Raw genomic sequence first — 23058 nt, forward strand, 5'->3', positions numbered from 1 at the left:
TGTTAACTAGACTTACTGTGGTGTTCATTTCACAATATATACAAATATTGAACCATTATGCTGTACACCTAAGGCTAATATAATGTTTTATGTTAATTATACTTAAAAAAACTTAAAGAAAATAATTATATACTTTTCCCACTAAGGATGGAGAAAAGAGAGTTAAGCTGACTTCACTTGGTGTTTTAATTTGTTTTCTTGCTATTAAATATCTTTCATCTTCAATTTCTCTGTCTCCTTTCTACCCCAAATACCTCAGACCACCACCAGGATACCAGGTGGTAGAAAATGGTATAAGCATGAGGGTTGCTCTCTTGGGAAGTAATAATCACCATGTCACAGTGTGTTAGAATTTATGCAGTGGAAATATTTCATTTGAACCTACACATCTCTATAGCAGTAAGAAATTATGATCTTCATTTTAGAGATGATGAAACCATGGTTTTTGGACAAGAAGATGATCCCCTTAAGCAGAATAGGAACAACTTTTGTCTAACTCTGTATTTTATTAAGTTCTTAATTTTAGGGTGGTAAATATGGGGACCAAAGTCTTTGGGAGATCCCAAATGCAGGAAACATCCTCCCTGCCCACATTAACTAACCAGATGTATTTATGCATATATGCTATGGAGCAGCTACAGAGACAGATGCGTATATCCACATTACTGTCTTTTCTGCCCAGTGTATCTGAAGTTTTGCTTATGGATGTAGAAGTTTTGCTCCTACCTGGGAGAAAACTGAGGGGTGAAGAGCAGATTTGTCCTTGCCCACATGATAAGTGAAAAGTTGCACCAAAGAGAACTGTCACTCTACAGTGTAGAAATGTTCTTCCTAGTGATGTGTTAATTTTAACAAAATGTTACCATAATGAAGCAGCATATTTAACTCATGGAGGTTTTTTATAGCAGTACTCTGTATGTGCAAAGTAAAATCTGATAGTATCTCTAACAGAGTCTTCCCCCCTTTTTTAAAATAAAGAACTTCAAGAGCAGAGTGGGAGGGTTTTAATGATAAAAATATAAAGAGTAGGATTCCTATCATCTTTAACTAAGGATAGGCTCCATTTCCTAGTTGTTTAACCTCTAAAAAAATTCCAATTCTTAAGAAATTTAAGATACTTTGGAATCTAAAATAACACTGAATATCATTAGAAAATTCCTTTGTCCTCTTATGATCATTTTACTTTGGTAAACAACTTTTCTCAATATTCTTCTTAAAGATCACTATTTTTAATTGAGTTGAATCACAAAATGGATAGCATGGTACATGCATTTTGCCCCTGAGATACTTCATTTTGAAGGAATCCTAGAGTAGAGTTGAAGAGATTAGAGATGAAGGGAAATTTACAAGACATCAGTCTAATCTTTGACTCTGGGTAGGACTGTCATTTACAACATACCTGAAAGGAAACCAGGCAGTATCTATAAGAATACGACCAATGACAGGGACCTCACTCCTTCACACAGTGGTCTACCCTCTGTTCCCCAATTCTCGTCATTTTATAGTTCTTCCTCATTTTGAATAAAAATCTACCCATTCTTTTGCCTGGACCTGACTCCAAAGTGACACAAAGTCTCCTCTTTCTTCACATATGATTTTTGAAGACTTGTTTCCTTGCTTCAAGCTTTTGTTCTTCAAATCAAAAGATTTGTCTTTGATTTGTCCTTTGATTTGTCTTCCTCTACCTATGGTTCAGATCCATCAGTATCATCCTTCCCTACGAAAGTCATTGTCCTCTCAATCTATTATAATTTCCTAGTCTCCCTTTTAAAATGTGCACCTCAAAATTTATGCAACCTTTGGTAATCTTCAGAAATTGTTGCTGCTGAGAAATGTCCCTTGCTTTATGTGACTAGCCCTCTTCAGCTCACTGGGCTCTTTCAGTGACATTGGGTCTGAGGACCTACCTTTGCCAAGGTCTCATCATCCAGGTGATTCTTCTGAATCACATGTTGAAGTGCAAAATAAATTTTTTCCTGAAGCTTCTGGACCTTCCTTGGTTCTATCAGCCAGGCTCGGTCTGACAAAGGAAAAGAATGGGTAAGGAGGGGACAGAATGTAAGCTTTGTTGTATTTCACCTACATATATATAAGTGCTGAGTATCAGACCCATTTCAAATTAGTTCCAAATTGCTTCTGAAGACATGCAATTATTTTTCTAAAACAAATATTTTATAAGCAATTCTATGATGACAGTAATGTATAATACATTGACATACAGAATCAGGGTGGAGGTAAAGACACAATGGTTCAAAGAAACTCCATGTGTCTTATTGTCTGTAACAATTTACACCTTTTACTCTTTCTCTGGACATATGCTTAGATTTTCTTTCAAAGTGTAAGTTAATGATTTGTGAAGAAATGAATTATAGAAGTGAAGAAAACCTATTGTAAAGGAGTGTTTTTGGAATTCAGAATCTCCTTTCCCTTTTATAAGCTAAGTTATAATTTATATAGCATCAACATGAATCAATTAAAAAATTTAATCCTGAGTCCTCTTATTCTATATTGAATGTTTAAATAATAGACAGGATAACCCCTCCTTTCCTTTAGCCTTTCCCACTTTCCTTTCTTTTTTCTTTCCTCCCTCCCTCTCTTTGTTCCCTGCTTCCGTCCTTCCTTTCTTCCTAGACGCTTTATACCATGGTGACAAAATTCAGCCCAGTGTCAACGCCTAAGGTTGAAACTTCAATGAAGAGACACCTAGAGTCTCCAAATGCTGAACAAATACTCATGGAAAAGAACTTGGACATGATCCTTCTAAACACAGTTCAGGTCGGGTGAGAAACTCGATTCTGTAATCCTAGACAGGGCCAGGACAAGTCTAGCCAACAGTTAAGCAAACCCTTACGTAAGTGAGCACAAAAAGCCTTCAGTGACAATTGTCAATCAGAATACATTAAGTTCCCCTGCCTCTCCCTTCCCTAAACTATCTGGAGCTGAATAGACAGTAACTATTATGGCAAGAACTTGGGCGGAAGGGTGGGGTCTGGCATGCGATGGAGCCTACACAGGCTGGAATACTGTCTTTTCTCTCTTTTTGAATATGGCACTAGGCCAGGGTGGCAAACAAGGTATCTTGGAGTTGCAGAAGCCTCTGAGTGTGGGTCTGTGACCGGGGCTGGAAGATTCCCCACTGGGTAGAATAAGCTAAATATCATGCTTCCAAACTCCGTGGAGTTTGATGGCTTTAGCATTTCTTCCTAGAAAAAGGCTCATAGCCTTTTTCAGCTGATTTCTAACTCCTAAGAAGCAGGCTTGCCTTCCAACTGGGGCAGTTATCTTCATGGATTGTTTAGATTTGATATACCATGTCTTAAATATTTGCTGCTGGGAATTTACTGACTTGTCGTATGCATACCTACGAGGACAGTGACTTTTGTAATGCTTCCTTTGATTAAGCAGGAACCAGAGTGAAACCAGCTCCCTCATCATGGACTCAAAGGCTTAGAACTAATCTTCATCTGAACTATAATCAATGGGAGCAATCAAATGCAATGAGAAAACGGTAGGAGGAAAATTATTTGGCAAGTGGTTGCTACCAGAAATAAATATTGCTTGTCACTTCTTACATTTATCTTTGTGCTGCCAAGTCTGGGAAACTTTCTAGGGTTTAAAAAAAAAAAAAAAGAAAAGAAAAAGGAAAAAGCCTGGAGGAACAGCTTGATTTTAGACAGAGCCACAAAAGAAACTGTTAGTAATGATATGCCAATTGATAACTAATTTCCATTTTTGATAAAGTAGTTAAATGAAAAACAGAAGCAAATTTTTAAAATCCTCATAAAATTTATCCTCATAAAAATCCTCATAAAATAAGTAAATAAAGCCTAACAGATACAAAGTGTAAAGGCCGTATTATGGGTAGACATAGTGTAAAGGCCGTATTATGGGTAGACATAGCTAGAGTGACATGTCAACATGGCCCATCACAGGGAAGATTAATTTCTTCCAGCCTCACTGAAAAATATGTTAGGTATAAGAAAAGATCAAGTCTCTATAGATAAATGGGTTATAGAAGGAATGAGTCTCTTGACCATAAAAATGACCAGGAATGTGTCTTTCTTTTCATAGAGAACTGTCAATAAAACTGCTATTCCTTGACCCCAAATCTAACTGAACAGAAGACTGAATGAGCAACTCTGACTTTTCATTCTGGTTGAGCCATGCATTTATTAGGATTCCATACATTTTCGAGCCAGCATATACTTTTAAAAAGAATTTCAATGGCTATAGTGCTATTTGATCTATAAATGTCATACCATACCTTCTTTGAAAACTTTTTGCTGTTTACTGCATTTCAGAGCTAGACAAGGTGTTTATTATTATGAAGCTCAACCCTCTTACTTTACAGGTGAGGAAACTGAGGATCTGAGGGGTCAAGTGTTTAAGGTCACACAGACACCTGGTGACAGAGCCCGTCCTAGAATGCCTACCACCACATCGAAGATTCTTCCTTTACCAGTCTTTAGTAAGAGCCATTTTTTTCCTCTGCTGTCCTTACCTCCTTTTAAAGCTTCTAATATTGCATAAAAAAAAAGAGGCATTTGCCTGAAGTGAAACGCCAACATTAATTTGGATAGAAAAACCAATGAAAGAGATATTTAAAGAGGAGAAAATATATGTTTTACGTTTTTTTAGTCTCTATGCTGGCTTGTTCATTCAGGTATATTTCTACTAAGTCTCACCTAACTGGACATTTTTGTCTATGTCCTTTATTCTTGAAATCAAAATAGAACTTAGTTATAACTCAGGCCACTATTTGTCTTCATTTATCTGTTAAGAAATGATTATGCTTTTCTAAATCTGGAGTCACCCTTACCACACATCCTACTCTTGCATTTGGGACAAAACTGATATTTAAATGAACCTGAGGCTACTTTTCTTTGAATTGTCCAAAAATATCACAAGCTTGCTACAGAAAATATAGTTCTTTTAAAGTTTCTTCAGAGTACCTTGGCTTAGGTAGATGCAATTCATGTTAAAGATAGCAAAACAGTTTGTTTTTTTTTTTAAAGGTAAGGACCTCAGACCTCCTTACCTGGAGATATCAGAACAGCAGATGAGAACAAAGCAATCTCTTCTTCAGTCAGCTGCAAGGAACACAAATTCTTTGCAAAGTCAAATGCTTCATTCACTAGGTCATCAGAACCTATAAAAGAAAGTATGTTAAATGAAAATACTTGAACAGAATGGGACAATACTAAGAGAAGTCCCATAATCAAGAAGTTATTCAAGGATTTGCATACTAGGCATACAGAAAAAATATTTCTAAGTTCCTGACCATAACAAATGATTTAGTGGTAATTATAGAATGAGAAAATTGGGCAACATCTTAACCAGGTAATGAAAGTCAACATTACCTATGAGGGGCAGATAGAAATGGTTTGCACCCATTGTAATATCCAACTGGGAATAGATAACCCCAATCTAATCTTGTAAGTTTGAAATTAGCTCCAACTAAAAAAATTTAAATTAGTGATTTGGGGATCCTTTAGCACAGACATAGCATTCATAGAAAACCTAAAACATGTATAATGGGCCATGGGCTGTCAGTCTTAGTGGCACTTATAGGATGTCACTGGCAATGTAGGATGTCCAGGGGCCTCAGGCTAAGCGAATGGACATGAAGTGACTTCCAATTTGGTAATTTCCTGGAAATTCCATTGAGGAGCAAACATTCATTTATGTTTACCTTCTAATGAATGACTCGCAGGTCAGTTGCTTAGCCATTGTGAATTCTGGCAAAATAATGCTTCATCCCTACACGGATCCTTGGTAAATGTTTATTTTATGAAGCTGGAAATATACCCAAGTTGCTTGCCAAGGTTTTTCCTCCTTTCTTGAAAATCTAGCCTTGGAGATGACATGGATGTATATCAGCTGCAGGAGGGAAACACTGCCGGCCCCGATGGATTTGCCATTGGCTACCATATCAACTGACAGCACAAAAGGTGAAAGGGCAGTGGCCTTCTTTGATGTCCGTGGGCAGGACATGGAACAAATGGCACTGTCAATTGTTAAAACCTTTCCTGGCACCAGCCCATCTTTGCTAACGTTCTTATCCATGCCATGCACTGATGACTGGATGTGAATGACACACTTCCAGAGACTGACTCTGTCCTGGCCTCCCACAAGAATGGTCTGGGGATCATTTTGGGCTGGTTGGCAGCCACGCTATCTGTGCTCCCAGAACTTCATGAATTAGCAGGGAGAAAGTCACTACCCTGGGTGCGAAACAAGTGAAAGAGCTCCTCTTTTAAGCATCTTAACTAATGATTATAAATTTGCATAAGAAACTTAAGAGGTCACCCATGGACCACCAGTGGTCTACATAATATACTTTGTGAAGCAGTAAACTAGAAGGTAAAAAAAAGCTGATCCTACAAAGAATGCCTAGAATGCATCCCAGTTCTTTAGAATCAGTTTTTGTTGATTTCTGAATGAAGCATGTTGGTGTCAACAGGGTCCACGTTTCTTTCCTTCCTTTTATATTTGGGCGCACAACTGTAAAATCAGAGGAGTTAGATGAAACACTGGAGGCTCCCCTAGTCCAACCCTTATTAAATAATGAGATACTAAGTCATGTTAGAGAATCAAGGCATTTCTTTTAGTGGAGAAACTGATGGTAGTTAATAAAATTGTGTCATCATCAAAGGTGAACTCACCTAAGGCCTTGAACATTTGCATTCCTCCATATTTTCCTTCAAACAGAACAGTGTTGTTTAATGGGTTGAAGGCACGGCACATTCTCACTAAAACCACTTCCAAGCAACCTATGAGAAAAAAATTTCAAATGTATATATATATATATATATATATATATATATATATATATATATAAAGAGATTACTACTGTATATAGGTTAAGAATATAGGTTAAGAGACTTTAAAAAACTTTAAAACACACACATAGACACATAGACACACACATTCAGAAACACCTCAAGATTCCTTCCCAAGTAAAAAAGAACTATGTTAGAAATAAAGCTCTCTTGAAGTCTACGTGAGGAATTAAAGATAAAATATACTTTAAAGGTGACTAAAATGAAGGGCAAAAACATTTTCTTCAGAAGCATACATTTTCCCCCCCTATTTTTGACTGATAATGAAGTTAGTTTCAACTCTTGAATTCACCAGTGATGATAAGTGGCCCAGAAAGGAGATTTGCAGCAGGCAAGTTCAGTCTGTTAACTTTTGTAGAAGTTTTGCTGTTGGGGAAACCTGTTCTCTGCTTCAGTTTTTAACACACTCCATGTATGTTTCTGCATACGATGACTTCAATAGGGACACCTTCAGGATGTTTCTTGAGGGTACCATTTATGTCCTGGTATCTTTGAAATGAGGGTTTCTTGGTCAAATAAGTTTTGGCAAAAGGCTGAACATTATCCACTCCAGGGAGTTATAATCAACATTCACAGGTCAAAGGCTGTTGAAGTCCTAACATGAAGGAGTTTGTTCAACCCTGATGGACCTAACATTTCTGAGTTCTCTCTTAGCCCAATGGTGGCAGGACCTTCATCTGCAGCCATAGGCAGTTGTGGTTATTGTATTCACTGTTATATCTCCATCACCTAGAAAAGTTCCTGGCACATAGTAGGTGCTTAATAAATATTTATTAAATGAATTAGTTCACTACCTTTGTTTTTCCCTCTGAACATTTACTGACATCCTGAGCAAGTACTGCAAAGTTTCTCCACATTTTGGAGAAATGGGCTTTTGCCCCACAGTGTGTTGGAAGGTGACACCCAGGCTCAGAAGCCAGAACTTTGCATGAGAACATCATATAGATGATTTGGCTACACCCATGTTGTACCCAGCTGTACCCCTGGTGCCTTTCGTAATGCTGCCATGTATATTTATGTCTGTGTTTTATTTCTTTGTTTTGCTGATGTATCTGCTTTCCCTCATATGTCACCTTAGCATAGGGGCTTACGCATAAGAAGGAATCTGCAAATATTAATTGAAATAATGCTTTTCTGAGAAAAACAATAATAGGTACCATTTATTCACTATCTACAATATGGAAGGCACTTCCCTTGACCCCTTACATTATTCTACATTCCATGTCTCCTACCCTTAAACCCAGGTGGGCCTACATGACTGCCTTGACAAACAGGTGCAGTGGAAGTAACCCTATGGGACTTTTGAAGCTAAGTCAGAAAAATGCTACACACTTCTGCCTTGCTCTCTTGAAATGCTAACTTTTGAATCCTAGCAACCATGCTGTGAGAAAGTCCAAGCAGTCTGTGGAGGATAGGAACTGAGGCCCCCCTGAGCCCAAAGCCTTGACTGAACTCTGGGCTGTCAACCAGCACAAATTGCCAGCCATGTACATGAGCCAGTATGCAAGTGGGTCCTCCTGCCCTCAGTCAAGTTGCCTCAGTGAACACCACAAGCCATGCCTTGCTAAGCCCTGCTCAAACTGTAGCTTTGGAAGCAAAATAATAAATGATTATCGTTGTTTGAACTAAGTTTTGGGATTGTTTTTATCCAGCAACTAATACATCAAGTTAATGTTTGAGTCAAGAGTTGCACCAACTTTAATCATTTGGTAAAGAAGCAGCAGCAACTTAGAATAATTATTTTATTTGGCTCAAGTTCAAAAGGCAGCTTTTCTCCACACCTCTTTTTGTACAGTAGAAACTAACACAACATTGTAAAGCAACTATACTGCAATAAAAATTAATTTAAAGAAAATAAGCCAGCTTTGCCAGATACTGGCTATGTGGTATTGAACACAGCCCTTCACTTCCCTGAATCTTTGCTTCCTCTTCTCTACGATGGAAATAATGACTGAGCACACAAGATTAAAAGAGATGTCACAGGTAAACATAAACATATATATGATGTTATTGCATATATATAAATTATGTTATTATTATTTGCTAGAGCCCAGGACCATGAAGGTTCACATGAACACCATAGTGGTTCTTATTTTCTATTTTCAAAGGGGGCCAAAAAAGACAAATACATTTTTTTCCTGTTTGGATAATGGCAGCTGCAAAGTCAATCATGTGCAAAGTTTTCTGAGTTGCTTCCTAAGTGACTGTGTGTGTGTCAGAGAGTGTGAGGGAGAAGTGGGAGGAAGAATTAGAGCAGAGTGAATTTCTCCCGGTGTATTCTGGCTGCAGGCTATCCTCATTAAAATCACTGGAAATGACCACAGAGGCAGAGCTCAGCTAGCCTGGATTTTTTTCCCCCCAACAGAAGGCAAGTAGTACATTTTAGAGCCAGCTCAGCAATTCAGCCACCTTGACACGCTAATTACTAGCACTGCCTGTCAAGCTGGGTATCTCAACCTCCACAATTAATAGCTCCACTTTCAATAAGCAAAATTGTATTTGACTTCAAAGGGGAACTGAATGACTATCAGGGCATTTTTATTATTGAGAGTTTCCTTTGGGAGTTGGCTGACAGTGAAGGTGGTAAAAATGAGCTACATGTTGGATGGAGGATTTTCTAGAACTAACAGCAAGCTAAGGGTCAACCACATCCTGGTCTAAAATAGGCCCCCCATGAATTTTCTTGCTTACCTGACTTCAGAAGTAGGATTTGATCATTTTGACAGAGTTCCATGAAGCCTGTTATTCGCTTTGCAAACTCTACCACATATTGGATGGCGTGAGTGATCTGGATGGCACATTGCTGCCACAGTGCTTCCCTGGACTTAAAGAGAGAAAACACAGAATGTACATGGAGCAAAGAACAACTTGGAGACTCAGTGAAATACTCAAGTTTGCCTAACTGGCGCTTACCTGTCACTTGGGGTCCATGGTAGGAATTTACCCCCCTTTAGAAGAGAGGCAATATTTTCTAAGATATTGCTTTGACCTCTGAACCTTGATACACCACAATTACCAAAGTAATGAGGCTAAAATAATGGAAATATTGCAATAGTACAAAATGATAGGCATTTATAGTTTCTTTATTATTTTGCCTCCTTCTCCTCACCTAAACAAACTCAAGCTCTTAGTCTATTTTGTAAAATCAAGGTCTTACACTGAGGAATAGCAATTTCATTCACAGGCTTCCTTTCATAAAATTATTTCCACGTGTACCTGACAGACACTAAATCTGTAATATTTTTATGTTGTGCTCTTTTCCCAGAACTTATGGAGACTGCTTTTTGGTACAAAAAAAATTTCAAGGGAAAAGACATCAAATCAAATCACTCTCTTAAGTAATATAGAACCCTGGAAATGTATTTTGATCCTTGGGTTATTTTCTTTGGAATGGGAAACATAAATCCAAGTTATGTGTTAATTCTGTTTTTTATTGACCATAACAATACCTATGCTTTTGTCTCCTTATTCATATAAAAATGGTAAGATTTAATTATTCCACTGGAGAAAAATCAGTATGTTGTAGTCATATATTTAGATATAGACACATTTATATATTTTATTAAAATTTCATTTACTGGTATGTTTTGTGATTATGGATCTCAATCCTGTAGAAAACTAATGTGAGTCAAAACAACAACAGGGATTCCCTGGTGGCGCAGTGTTTGAGTCCGCCTGCCAATTCAGGGGATACGGGTTCGTGCCCCGGTCCGGGAGGATCCCACGTGCCGCGGAGCGGCTGGGCCCGTGAGCCATGGCCGCTGAGCCTGCGCGTCCGGAGCCTGCGCTCCGCAACGGGAGAGGCCACAGCGGTGAGAGGCCGCGTACAGCCAAAACAACAACAACAACAAAACCAGCAACAAATTCCTTCTCCTAAAACCTTCTCTAATGTACACAACAATAATCAAAATAATAATAACAGTAAAAATGTAGGGTGAGTTGTCCCTTTTTCCTTTGGTCCTTTTTAAACATGTAGGGCAAGAAAAAACATTCAGAATGCTTTGTTGCATATCTTTGTAGTGTAAGTTTGCAGCTATTATTCCTGCTATGACTTTTTCAATTGCTCCTATTTCTTGCCTGGCTGCAAGAAACCACTATGAGATGTCCTAAAATCACCTGATGTGGGCACAGTCTCCCCCGTCACTCAAATAGGGCAGTGGTTTTCTATTGGGGTCGTTTTGCTCCCCAGGGAACATTTGGCAACATCTGGAGACATCTGGGTTGTCACAACTATGGGTGAGGGGGTGCTACTGGCACCTAGTGGGTAGAGACCAAGGATGATGCTAAACATCCTACGGTGTGCAGGACAATCCTTTCAGCAAAGAATTGTCCAGTCTGAAATGTCAACAGTGCAGAGGTTGAAAAAGCCAGAAACAGAAATCACAGAAAAACTTTCCTGTAGTTTCCCAGAGTACCTTGCTTTGATACGCTTTAATTTCTTCATACGTGTGGATCTGCCACGCCAGCTGGTGTAGCTCCTCCATGGTGTATTGACATGTCTCCAGATGGGACTTAATGATGTTCTGCGCAATTCGATCTATGAGAAAGAATATCAATTTGAGGGTTTGTGAATAAAATCCCACTCTGCGGAAAGAAACCTGCTGTTAATGTGTTTCCCGTAGGAATGCCTTTTGGAGATACTCCAATTGTATGAGCATGTCTTTAACATTACTATCTATTTAAACATCTCCAGACAAACTCTTTATTGCTTTTTTTCAATTTTCAGTCTTTTTATCAAAATTAACTGCCTTTTCCTCCTCTTTTTGGTCACAAAACCAGGGTCTTAAAGTTGTAAAGTGTTCAAATAGATATTTATTTTTTAAATAAATCCAAATTACCATGTACCATGTTTCTTGATTTTTGGCCTGAAAGTCCACTCACAGTCTTGTAACACTTGTCACACTGTAACAGTCAGTGTAAACTCCAAAAACTTTAAAATATTTGGAAAATCACTAGATCCCCAGTGTTTATCTCAGAAAGGAGGAATTGAAATATAACTGTTTTCCTTATATTTTAAAAAGGGAGGATTAAACAATAATCTAAAAAAATAGTTTTCTATAGAGGAAAGAGAAGAGAATCGAGGCACAGGGATGGAAGCCAGACTTCTCTGATGGTATTATTTTTGTAGATTTAACTTTGGAACCATGTAGATATCTTCCATAAATAATGTCAGAGGGAGATGAAATGATATGGACTCATGAGGTGATCATTTTGAAGCTGGGTCCTGAGGGCCCTTATATTTTTCTTTCAAATTTTTCATAAGATAAAATTTTTCCCTGAAAAAGTTAAAAAAGAGGAAATGGTTTTATTCATAAAAAAAGTGGAAAGAAACACAATCAATTTTGGGGGGCCATTTATTCCAAATGGGTTGTATTTAGTATTGTATCTTAAATATCGATTATTTTGGGTTTCAAGGTATGGAAGTTGAGTAATAGATCCAGACATAAGAGCTCTCCTTAACAACCTGCAGTGAGTCCCCCGAAGTTGGATAGAGCTGGCAGAAGGTCCCCTCATAATCCCCCCTCTGCTATTTGAACATGTGAAGGTGACATCTTGGAATTCTGTACTTAGGAATTCTGTAAGTGGGATGTGAGTAGAATGAAGATGACCAAATTTTCTGCCTGGTAACTGTTCTTGGCTCATATAGAAATGGAGTTTTTCTTGTGTTTCAGGTGGTGCCATTTTAAATGCAATTTCTGTTCTTTCTAAATAGCAATATTTCATTTCTCCAGGTTAATTCTCAAAGCAGTAGTTAGGTACCGTTTTCTTTTTTTACCTTGCTAAGCTTCTGGTATATATGGAGTGAAATAAATTGAGTTTTAGTAATGTAGAGAATAAAAAATGTAAGCTTAAGCTTCTAATGAACCTTCAAAATAAAAAATCTCATATAGCCATTGCCTGGCACATTATAAACACTGAATAAATGGTAGCCACGATTGTCATTATTAGGACATTCTACATAGTTTTTCATCAGGGAAGGAATCTGACCACCCAGTGGAGATGAAACAGAGCTATTTAATTTTGGAATCAGTGCTACTGAAGGAAGATATTTCGATATTTATTAAAGTTGTTCAATCAGAACTATAAACTGATGGATGTAGAAGATGCTACAAAATGCTAACTTATGATTATGGCTATACTCTATTGGATTCAGCATTGAGCATTTCTAGACTTTCATTACTTATTATGCTATAAAAATCCTTTCTTTAAAAAAATCCTATTTTCAAAAATTTATTGAACATCCTATGTTGTAAAAAAGGGCAGGAAATATTCTATACATCATATTAAAATAGATTGGTATGTCATGGTTCATCATTTTTCAATTTCATTTGGGCAGTCTAATTACTTAGACTCTTAAAAAAACATATCTATTCCTCAGTAGGTATATAATGAAAACATAAGATTTTTATGGCTCTATAGTTTTCAAACCTTTATCTTCTTGGTGTAGTCTGTTTTCATTTTCAAAGATATACTGATTTGTCAGTAATTTACAGGCTTCAGGGTTTATAAGCAAAATTACAATTGCACTCACAATTGCACTATGAAAAACTTTTTATCTGTTCCTTTACAGTATCTCCTGAGAATTGCTGGCCAAGGTTTAAGAATTCCCTGGCCTTCTGCCACCAAAGTTTAGGGTTCTATGGGGTATGAGGAGTGGGCATAATAATAATAAACACGTGGGCAGATTAAGCAAAATTGAAAGTTAAATCCACATGGATGCTTTAGGACTCAGCTCAGATGGCCATTCCTGGAGAAGGTTTCCCTGCTTCCCTGTGTCCTCACGTAGAAAGGCCAGCTGCCATTACACTTTAATTCCACCTCCAACTGAACCTTTATTCCAGTCAGACTCCCACTGTACTTATTTGAATGGATGTTTCTATACTCTTCAAGATTGTGAGTTCTTCAAGAGATGGACTGCAGAACCCAGCATAGTGCCTTCATATATTCATTCACATGTTCACAAATACTTTTTGAGAAGCTATCATATACCAAGTTAAGGTACAGAGTTTAAAGAAAGACATTTTCTTTTTTTAAAAGGATCTTATAATAATATCATGTCATATCATGACGTAACAAATGCCCTGAGTTATTGTGGAAGCCCAAAGAAGAAAGTAACTAACTCAGTCTGAGGAAGGCAGAAAAATATCCACAGAGAAAACGCCTGTTGACCTGGGTCTGAGCAGGAATTTGTCACATGAAGAGAAAGACGGACATCAGGTAGAGGGGATGATGGAAAGGCACAGAGAGAAAACTAGCTCTGAGCTAGATAACTGCTGACATTAAACTTTACATCTTTACAATCCTTACCTTTTACAAACAATTTCCCTTTGACTGAGGAAAAAAGTGAGGTTCAGAAAGAGTGAGTGACTTTAGACCCATTTTTACAGAGCTAACAAATGGTGTTGAAATCAGCTCTGTCTTTTCCAGCAAAAAGTCTGTAGTGTTTGCAATACAGAGTGCGTTGGGGGAGAAAGAGACTAGGGGTAGACACTGTGACTGGAGAGGGAACAGCTGCGTAAGCATGGCCATGGAGTTTGGATTTTACCTTGTAGGTGATTAAGAGCTAGTGGAAGCTGTGAAGCAGGAGAGTGACGTGGTCAGCTTTTGTTTTAAAAGGGTGATACTGGCCATGGCAAAGAAGATGAGATGGCATTAAGGAGTAAGTGAGATTAATCAGGCTGTTGTGAAAAATACAAGATATGAGGAGCTTCTAGAACAGGTGTGAATGACAGAGACAGAGTGGAAAGGCTAGATTCAGGAGAATTCTGAAGGAGGATGCATAGGACCAGCAGGGTGTGTGTGTGTGTGTGTGTGTGTGTGTGTGTGTGTGTGTGTGTGTGTGTGTGGGTGTGTGTGTGTGTTAGGCAGAAAAATATCCACAGAGAAAACGCCTGTTGACCTGGGTCTGAGCAGGAATTTGTCACATGAAGAGAAAGACGGACATCAGGTAGAGGGGATGATGGAAAGGCACAGAGAGAAAACTAGCTCTGAGCTAGATAACTGCTGACATTAAACTTTACATCTTTACAATCCTTACCTTTTACAAACAATTTCCCTTTGACTGAGGAAAAAAGTGAGGTTCAGAAAGAGTGAGTGACTTTAGACCCATTTTTACAGAGCTAACAAATGGTGTTGAAATCAGCTCTGTCTTTTCCAGCAAAAAGTCTGTAGTGTTTGCAATACAGAGTGCGTTGGGGGAGAAAGAGACTAGGGGTAGACACTGTGACTGGAGAGGGAACAGCTGCGTAAGCATGGCCATGGAGTTTGGATTTTACCTTGTAGGTGATTAAGAGCTAGTGGAAGCTGTGAAGCAGGAGAGTGACGTGGTCAGCTTTTGTTTTAAAAGGGTGATACTGGCCATGGCAAAGAAGATGAGATGGCATTAAGGAGTAAGTGAGATTAATCAGGCTGTTGTGAAAAATACAAGATATGAGGAGCTTCTAGAACAGGTGTGAATGACAGAGACAGAGTGGAAAGGCTAGATTCAGAATTCTGAAGGAGGATGCATAGGACCAGCAGGGTGTGTGTGTGTGTGTGTGTGTGTGTGATAGAGATAGAGAGAGAGAGAGAGAGAGAGAGAGAGAGAGAATTAAATATAGTAGGTACTCAGCCAATGTTGAGTTAGTAAAGATAATGTTGAAAATATCCATCCATCCATTCGTCCCCTCGTTTTCTGCTTTGACAAAGGATTTTAGAAAGCTAAGACTGACCCTTTGTTTGATGATCTTAAAGCCTAAGCACTCATGATGGCTTTAACATTAAACATGAGCAATTATTTCCCATACCCTTGCGGCGAGAAGTAAAAGGCAAATCTCTTTTTGACATAAGGCATATATCAGTGAAAGCTAAGACACAGTAGCAGCGGTAGCAGGAGAGATCCTTCTCCACTTCCTTTCATGGGTCTGCAGTGCAAAGGTGAGCCACGTGCAAAAACCGACTTGACCCTCTCAAGGCTCAGGCCGGGGGGTCAATAAACCACACAGTAAAGCTAGACTTGGTCCCTCGGAAGCGAGGCCCGAAGGCTCATTCTGTCGATTAGAAAGATGCATGAACATCAGAGGAGATGGTCTGCTTGGACTGAAGAGTCTGCAGTTGTGAAAAGGGGAGAAGGATTTAAAAAGAAGGGACAAAAGGGAGAGACAATGAATACAGTATGCAAAGTTCCTGCTGGGAGCCAAAGGAACTTTCAAGAGTCCTTGCCTGGAAAAATAGAAAAGGTAATAGTAAACGCTGTCATCTCTAGGGACCAACCACATGAGAAAGTCCAGACAAAAAGACTGAGGTAAAAGAGCAGGGGATATGGAATCTTTCTGGGCAATCGCACACCCTTCATCCGTTTCCCTGATTTGGATTGCAGTTGCTTCTCAGAGCCCAGTTTCGGATCCTTTAACCAGCTTGGGCTACAGAAAGCACATGTTGGAGAAGGAGTCAGCACGCACTGTGCTGGGATAATGGGTGCAACAGAAATATGACTGAATAATGACTGAATAATGGGAAATTCTACCACCTTCAGAGGTGACGCCCATGGACTCTACACTCTCCTTTTCCTGAGACCAGGGATGAGGCTAGCGATTTCTTAAGGGGACCTGAAAATGCAGCTATATCTTCTCAGTAGTTAAGATTCTGTATGTATCAGGGAGACAGAGCTTTGTCCATTTCACTAAGAGTATGTGGGCTGTTTGATAGTTAATAAAACAACAATGAGGAATGAGAAAAACAATTTTATATGCTCAGTCCAGTCATTCCTTTTCAGTCATGATGAGGGGAAATGTAAACACTGATGCTGGCAAGGGAAAACTGGGTGTGTAATTATAGGTTAATAGTAAGTCCATGATCCTCATTTTCTATTTGTTAATTTCATGAAAAATATCCTGCTCTCACTTGCGTCTCTTTTTGTTCCCCATAAAATTGCTGTTTTATTTTTAGACTTTGACCCTTATACTATTCTTGAAGGAAGGCTTATTGGAACCCAAGACTTATAACTAACTAATAGAATTTGCAACTTCATGTATTAAGTAACTTTATGAGATAGAAATGAAAACATGTGATTCAAATGAAAGAATAATCCTAGAGATCTTTAAAATAATTGATATAGAGATATGTTTTTTGGCATAGGTTGTGGTGATGGTTTCATGAGTGTATACTTAATCTCCAAACTCATTAAGTTGTAGACATTAAATACAGACAGATTTTTGTATGTCGATTATATCTCAACAAAGAGGTTTAAAAAATAATTGATATAGGTAAATATACTTTATCATTTTTGATGAAAAATATTGTTAAAATTGTTACACTTCCCTAGAAGCTTTAGGGGTAATCTTAAATCCACTTATGACAGGCAATAAGAAGAGAGAAATTAAATTTTTGAAGGGAAAACTAGAATAAAATTGATGGCAATTCTCAATAGTGTGTGCAAAAATTGTAGAACCCTGGGGCTGGAACTAACCTCCTTCCTTCATTTCCAAATGGACTGTATCTAAATAATTCCAGAAATTAGTTGGGTCTCCTGTCTCTCTCTGAAACTTTGGCTCCCTCCCCGCACTGTGATCTGTGGAATAAATCAAAGAAGTAGGAAGGAAGTCCCTCCTTCAGGTATTTACAGGTGGTTGAGATGTGCATGATATGTGTAAATATTAACAATATTTTGTGTAAATTAATTGTGTAAAAATAATATTTTGAAGTAATATTAAAGAAATATATGAAAAATAAATTTTGTTAGGTATTAATTCATAGAGAAAAGCAAAGTCTGGAAAGAAGTCCTCTAAATTGCCTAGTACTATGTAGAAAAAAGGCTACATCTGCTTATTTTGGTGAAAAGTAAGTAAACTGACAAGTAAGGTGACAATTTCTTGTTTATAACTGTAATGTTATAAAATGTGGACCAGCTTGCAGCTACTAAAATAGCAAGTGACCTTCTGCAGCTCTGATTTCAACCACTCAGCGGGTTTTTTCCACCAAAGGGGCTTATTTTAGCTCTCACTAGACATTTCAGCAAATGGCGCTCTCCAAAGGCTACAGTGTCTCAGACACGGATTGCACGGGTGGTTTCATTAGAATCCCACATCCTGGGAGCGGGGAAAGTTGAGTATATCTTTAAAAACTGCTGCTTTCAGTGTTATTACCAAGAGCACCCGTGGCCCAACTGTATCAAGGCGAGAAAGCTGAGACTCAAAGCTATATATAGCACTAGAGGGGGCTGCATCTGAAGTCCCTAATTCTTTCTCCTCCTCCTCCTTTTTTTTTTTTTTTCTTCCTGAGAAAGGACGGTTTCTTCTTGGTGAACTATACCCCCTATTCATTTTCCTCCATAAGGGATTTTTTTTTTTAAACTTGGAAGTATTCTTCTTATAATACTATATCTCAGCCTCAATCAAAATGATTAATGAATTTTTAATTTATCACTTGCCTTAAGGATCTAGAGAACTGCTCAATTCTCTGTTTAGTTTATACTACTAGTGTGAAAGGGGAATTCTTAGGGGATTCGCTTTGAATTAATGGCAGGATATCTCTATGGACTTGCTCAAGGCAAGTTTTAAGTGCCTGCATTAGCTTTTCAGAATATCAAGATTCCTCAGAATCCACACTCTGAGGCAGTAACTCTAAAATATTAGAACAACTGGTTTAAAGGTGAAACATTTAACCAAGTGTGCATTTTGTCTTTTTGACAACAGACTACGACTACCAGTTTTATAAGTTTCTGGTCATTAAATAGAACAAGTCTGCTGGTTAGTGTGTAATAGATGACTGTCAGAGAGGACAATGTTACTTTCGAGACCTTTCTGATTTTTCTAATCTTTATTTAGAGATGATTATTTTGGGGGCATAAACAGAATTGTGCTACCAGCATAAAAACATCAATAGTTAAGCTTAAAACAGCCATCTATTAGGGATCCATAGCCTCAATAGGGAGGTAATATTTTCAGCATTTAAGTTCTTCAAATTTTTTAAAGAAGAATTTAGGGGCATAAATAACCCATAACTTATTTGTTGGCTCAGTTTCAATGTCCAACCACTCATTACTCTTTTACCAGTGAATTAGGAAAGCTTCTGGTCTCCTTTTCAAACAAATTCTATTGCCAATTATTACATCAGAGAATGGCATAACTGATTTTTACTTCATGTAGATCTGAACCAAAATGTTCTTAAAGTGCTTCAGAAAAATATATTAACAAAATATAAGATTGTTATTAACTATAAAAATGATGAAAATGTGATAAAACACAACTCAATAAAATATGAACACAGAGAAAAACAGTGAAAAAATCAGATTAATACTACAAGTAATAATATCTGGGAAAGGACTGAACAGATTAATAAATAAAATGGTTAAAATTTTATCAAATTTCAGGAAGTTCAGGTGAGAGCATTTTAATAGGAAGTAAGAAAACTGAAACTAAAGCAGAAAGAAAAACTGAAAGAATCCATAGGGCATTTGTATTTAAGCAGAGTATATCTAAAGGGAAAAACATCATACACAGCAAAACAAATTAACTATCTACGAGGGTGCCTTCTTAATAATTTAATAAGGGAACGCTGTCTTGGATCACAAGTGTTTTGTTTCATTGCAATAGTGCATGTCTAGTTTTGGGGAAATTACAGTTCCCTTTCTTCAAACTAGCTAAGAAAATTAAGAATACAGTATAAAAACATTACCTTTTGAAGCTAACTTTCATAGTAAAAGACCTCCTTCACAGAACAATCAGAAAAGATCAATGTACTTCAACGCCCTAGAACTGGTGAGTTTTAAGGAAAGCAGCTTGTAGGATGGAGGAAGCCAATATGAACCCATTGAGCCTTTTATTTCACGCCCTTTGGGAAGTCACTTAACATTTTAAAGTCTTAGTTTCTTTGGGTTTGATTTTCTATCCATAGAAAGATTTGGCAGCAGTGATATTTTCTAAGGGCTGTGTAAAAGCATGGCGACTTGAGTCCAAGGAGCTAAATAGGAATTTCTCTTTCTTTTGACTCACGAGGGAGAAGCCTTGCAGAGTTACAGAAGGTGGGAGTACAGCTCACAGTCTTAAAAGTACTTTAAGTGTTTTAGAACAAACAAAAACAAGATAATCTAGAGCCCATGAAAATATTTCCCTACTCTCTTTTAAAAAGTACACCTCCACACATTACCCAAAGGACACTTAGCGGGTCACAGATGATGAAAACCTAATTACGGAAATTGCTCACGGCCATCATTGGGATTGACCTTTACTATTTGGATTTTGTTGACATATGGATTGACCGTTAAACAGAAGCAATTCCTCCCCAACCTTACCCCCCTTTGGAAATGTAGCCAAGAACTAATTCAGAAGAAATCTTTGGAGGCAATTTTTACATTTTCAAACATTTAATCTAAATTTTTAAAAGTAATGATTGCTTAAATAATACATTTAATTGACTAATGCTTTAAAATAAGTGTTTTCTAAATAGTCTAGCACCAAATGTTCTTGGAACAAACCTGTCTGAAAACCAAATAGCAGTTCCACAATAGTCTGCATAAATAGGGCTCAGATTTAAATAATAAATTTCTTCTCAGTAGTAAGGGTATACCGTCATATATCCTTATCTATAGCTTACATCCTAAAATAAAATAAACAAAAAGTCTTTCCAGCTAGAAACATTTCCAACAGGTTTCCCCACATTTGTAAATATCACAGAAATAAATCCTGTACTGGTTGGCAGAGAGAGTCTGTTAAGTTGCTTGTATACCATGGTAATGAAAACCAAAGTGTATCAAGCTCCATCAACCTGGCCATCAATTGACATTTCTGTGTCCCATAGCCTATGTGGCATTTTAACCCCAACCAGCTCTTCCCAAAATAGGTGTTTGAAAATGTGGCTAAAGCAGTACCTATTCACCCCAGGCAGGGGAAAAGTGATTCAGAGCTCTTTCTAAGAGTAAGTGTCAAGCTTGCAATGCAGGAAATACTAGTCAACAGTGGGGCTGTTTCAGAGATTGTCTTATATGCATAAACATTCCCTCCTTCAATAAGTCATAGGTAGAACCTCATGAAATCTCCTTCCCTCTTCCTTACTGCAGAATATTTCATATCTACTATGGCTTTTGAAACTGAGTGCTTAAATTGGAATTGGTTTTCCAATAGCTTCCCAGTAGCATTTTTTTTTTTTTTTTTTGGTTGGTGGATTTTAGAATCTTCTTAGGAAGTTCTGAATTCTGAGTCATAAATTAATCCCAAACTAGTATCTCCAGGGGAAGTCTACTGAGGAAGATCAGTTTTGCATAATTTCAACTCAAAATAGAAAAGGTGATTTAAAAGATTTACCTAATCCAGTGAATGCTAGCACATAAGGAAAGCTGTACTGACAGAGGTACAAGCATGTAGTGGTTAATCTGCATACAGGTACTATAAATAGATATGCAGGTTTATAAGTACTTCAACTGAGCATATATGTGTGTATTGCTTATAATGTAAATCATGTTTATGTATGTTTAGAGCCTTGCTGGTCACAGAGTGCTTTTGGATACATTATGCCATTTATTCCAGTTGTGGAGAATCATTGCACTGAGCACGACAGTAGAGTGACTACAACATATTACTAGGTGAGTTAAGACATCTTTTTCAGGTTGTTAAAGGATATCTAGAAAGATACGGATTTGAATGACTTTAGGGAAGAACTACAGTGTCCTCTGTCCCAGGATGCTCCAGAATAATTCATGGCCATGGACTAGTTAATACTATAGTTGTGACCATGGTAAAGATCCCAGAAATGTGACAAATTGAATTGATTAGCCCAGTCCCCACACTCAGGCAATTCCTTTTTTTTTTTTTTTGAGATAGAAGACAGGATTCTGGAAATAAGCAGCCTCTTGGGATGTAGTCTATGGGAAGCAGAGAACAAGGTAGTATGAAAATTTCAGAGGAGTCAAGTAAATCCCTCTCAAGTGACCAAGGTGATCTGGGTAGTCCTGGGGCTCAGTCAAGACCATATTTTTATTGTTTTGTCCCCCTTTTTCTTTCAAGAGGGGTTTGGGGAGGTGGTCAGGTTGAAGTGGGCCAGAGAGGACAGGTCGATTTGCCCTGAAGTATCCATAGAGCGGCTCACTCTTTACTTTGTACATGAACTAGGGATGGTTTGAGATTGGCCACCAGCCTCTCATTGATCAGCTCCTGGTTGTCCTTGATGTTCATTTTTTTTTTTTTAGGAGTGTGGATGAAGAGAAGAGGCTGGTGCACACTTCTGATGTGACTGTGTTTATTAACTTTATAGTTGACAGGGTCATTCCACCCCATGGAAATTCCCAAGTGTGGTCCTACTCCTTGAGACAATAGTTTCAGCATCCGTCAGGACTGCCTAGTTGCCTGTAAGTCCCCTCCCCTCCTCTCCACTACCCTACCCTTCTCCTTGGGAAGTGGCTGTAACAAAGGGAATATTTGTGCACATGACCAAAGATCCCACCAGGAGTTGGGAGAACCATAATCCTTCAAAGTCATTGAGCCCATCTGCCTTATTTTTCAGATGAAGAGACTGAGCTCCAGAAAGCTGAACTAATTTTGAACAAGTTCACATGGCTAGTATGTGAACTAGCCATCAGGAGTCCCAATTTCAATGTCCCTTCCCTAAACTGCCTGCATAGGACCTGTGTTTGGGTGAAGGCGACAGGGTGTCAGATGACAATGGCAGTTCACAAGATGTCTTCCCTCAAGGCAAGAAAGAAAGAACTAAGACACTGGATTTTCATGTCTCTTACTGCTTGAATGCTTTTTCTCATTAGTTTAGTCTACTGTTGTTCATTTTAATGACTTACTAGGCACTTGCTCCTAAATTGAATGCCTACCTGTATCTGATAAAGGTGCCACCAGAGGACATAGGAGATACATAGCTGGAGTTAAATTCTATTCTCTGTACCATTTCTGAATGAGTAGTTGAATATGCTTAATAGGTTTAGGCAGTTGTAAAATATTTACCTGTAAAAGCCTATATCATTGAAGCTGCTGCCTTATGACCATAGCACCAGCTTGGGGTTCTTAATAAATAACAACTGAAACACCATCAACTTTTACAGAATTTCCCCCAATAAAACAGCACTAGAAATACCTTCCATGTGTCCACGTAGCCTTGATGAAAAAATAGTACATTACAGGGATTAGATCACCTTTAGGCCAATCCCTTTTTGTAATCTCCTCTATTAATACTCAGCTTCTGTAATAGATGAATTTGCTAAAAAAAAGAGGTTTATTTCTATTTTTGATGTTTAAAA

General features: G+C 38.0%; 1 protein-coding gene across 1 annotated transcript in view; it reads right to left on the reverse strand.

Moving 5' to 3' along the window:
• RORB (RAR related orphan receptor B) overlaps nucleotides 1-23058 on the reverse strand; it is a 184752-nt gene that overhangs the window by 10147 nt on the left and 151547 nt on the right. Inside the window, exons 5-9 of the mRNA XM_007112642.4 lie at nucleotides 11258-11379; nucleotides 9534-9666; nucleotides 6666-6773; nucleotides 5039-5149; nucleotides 1908-2020 (exon numbers count right to left, since the gene is read on the reverse strand). Coding sequence (XP_007112704.1) covers nucleotides 1908-2020; nucleotides 5039-5149; nucleotides 6666-6773; nucleotides 9534-9666; nucleotides 11258-11379 — 587 coding nt within the window. The remainder of the gene's footprint in view (nucleotides 1-1907; nucleotides 2021-5038; nucleotides 5150-6665; nucleotides 6774-9533; nucleotides 9667-11257; nucleotides 11380-23058) is intronic.

This window comes from Physeter macrocephalus, chromosome 9 (assembly GCF_002837175.3).
Source record: "Physeter macrocephalus isolate SW-GA chromosome 9, ASM283717v5, whole genome shotgun sequence".
NCBI lineage: Eukaryota > Metazoa > Chordata > Mammalia > Artiodactyla > Physeteridae > Physeter > Physeter macrocephalus.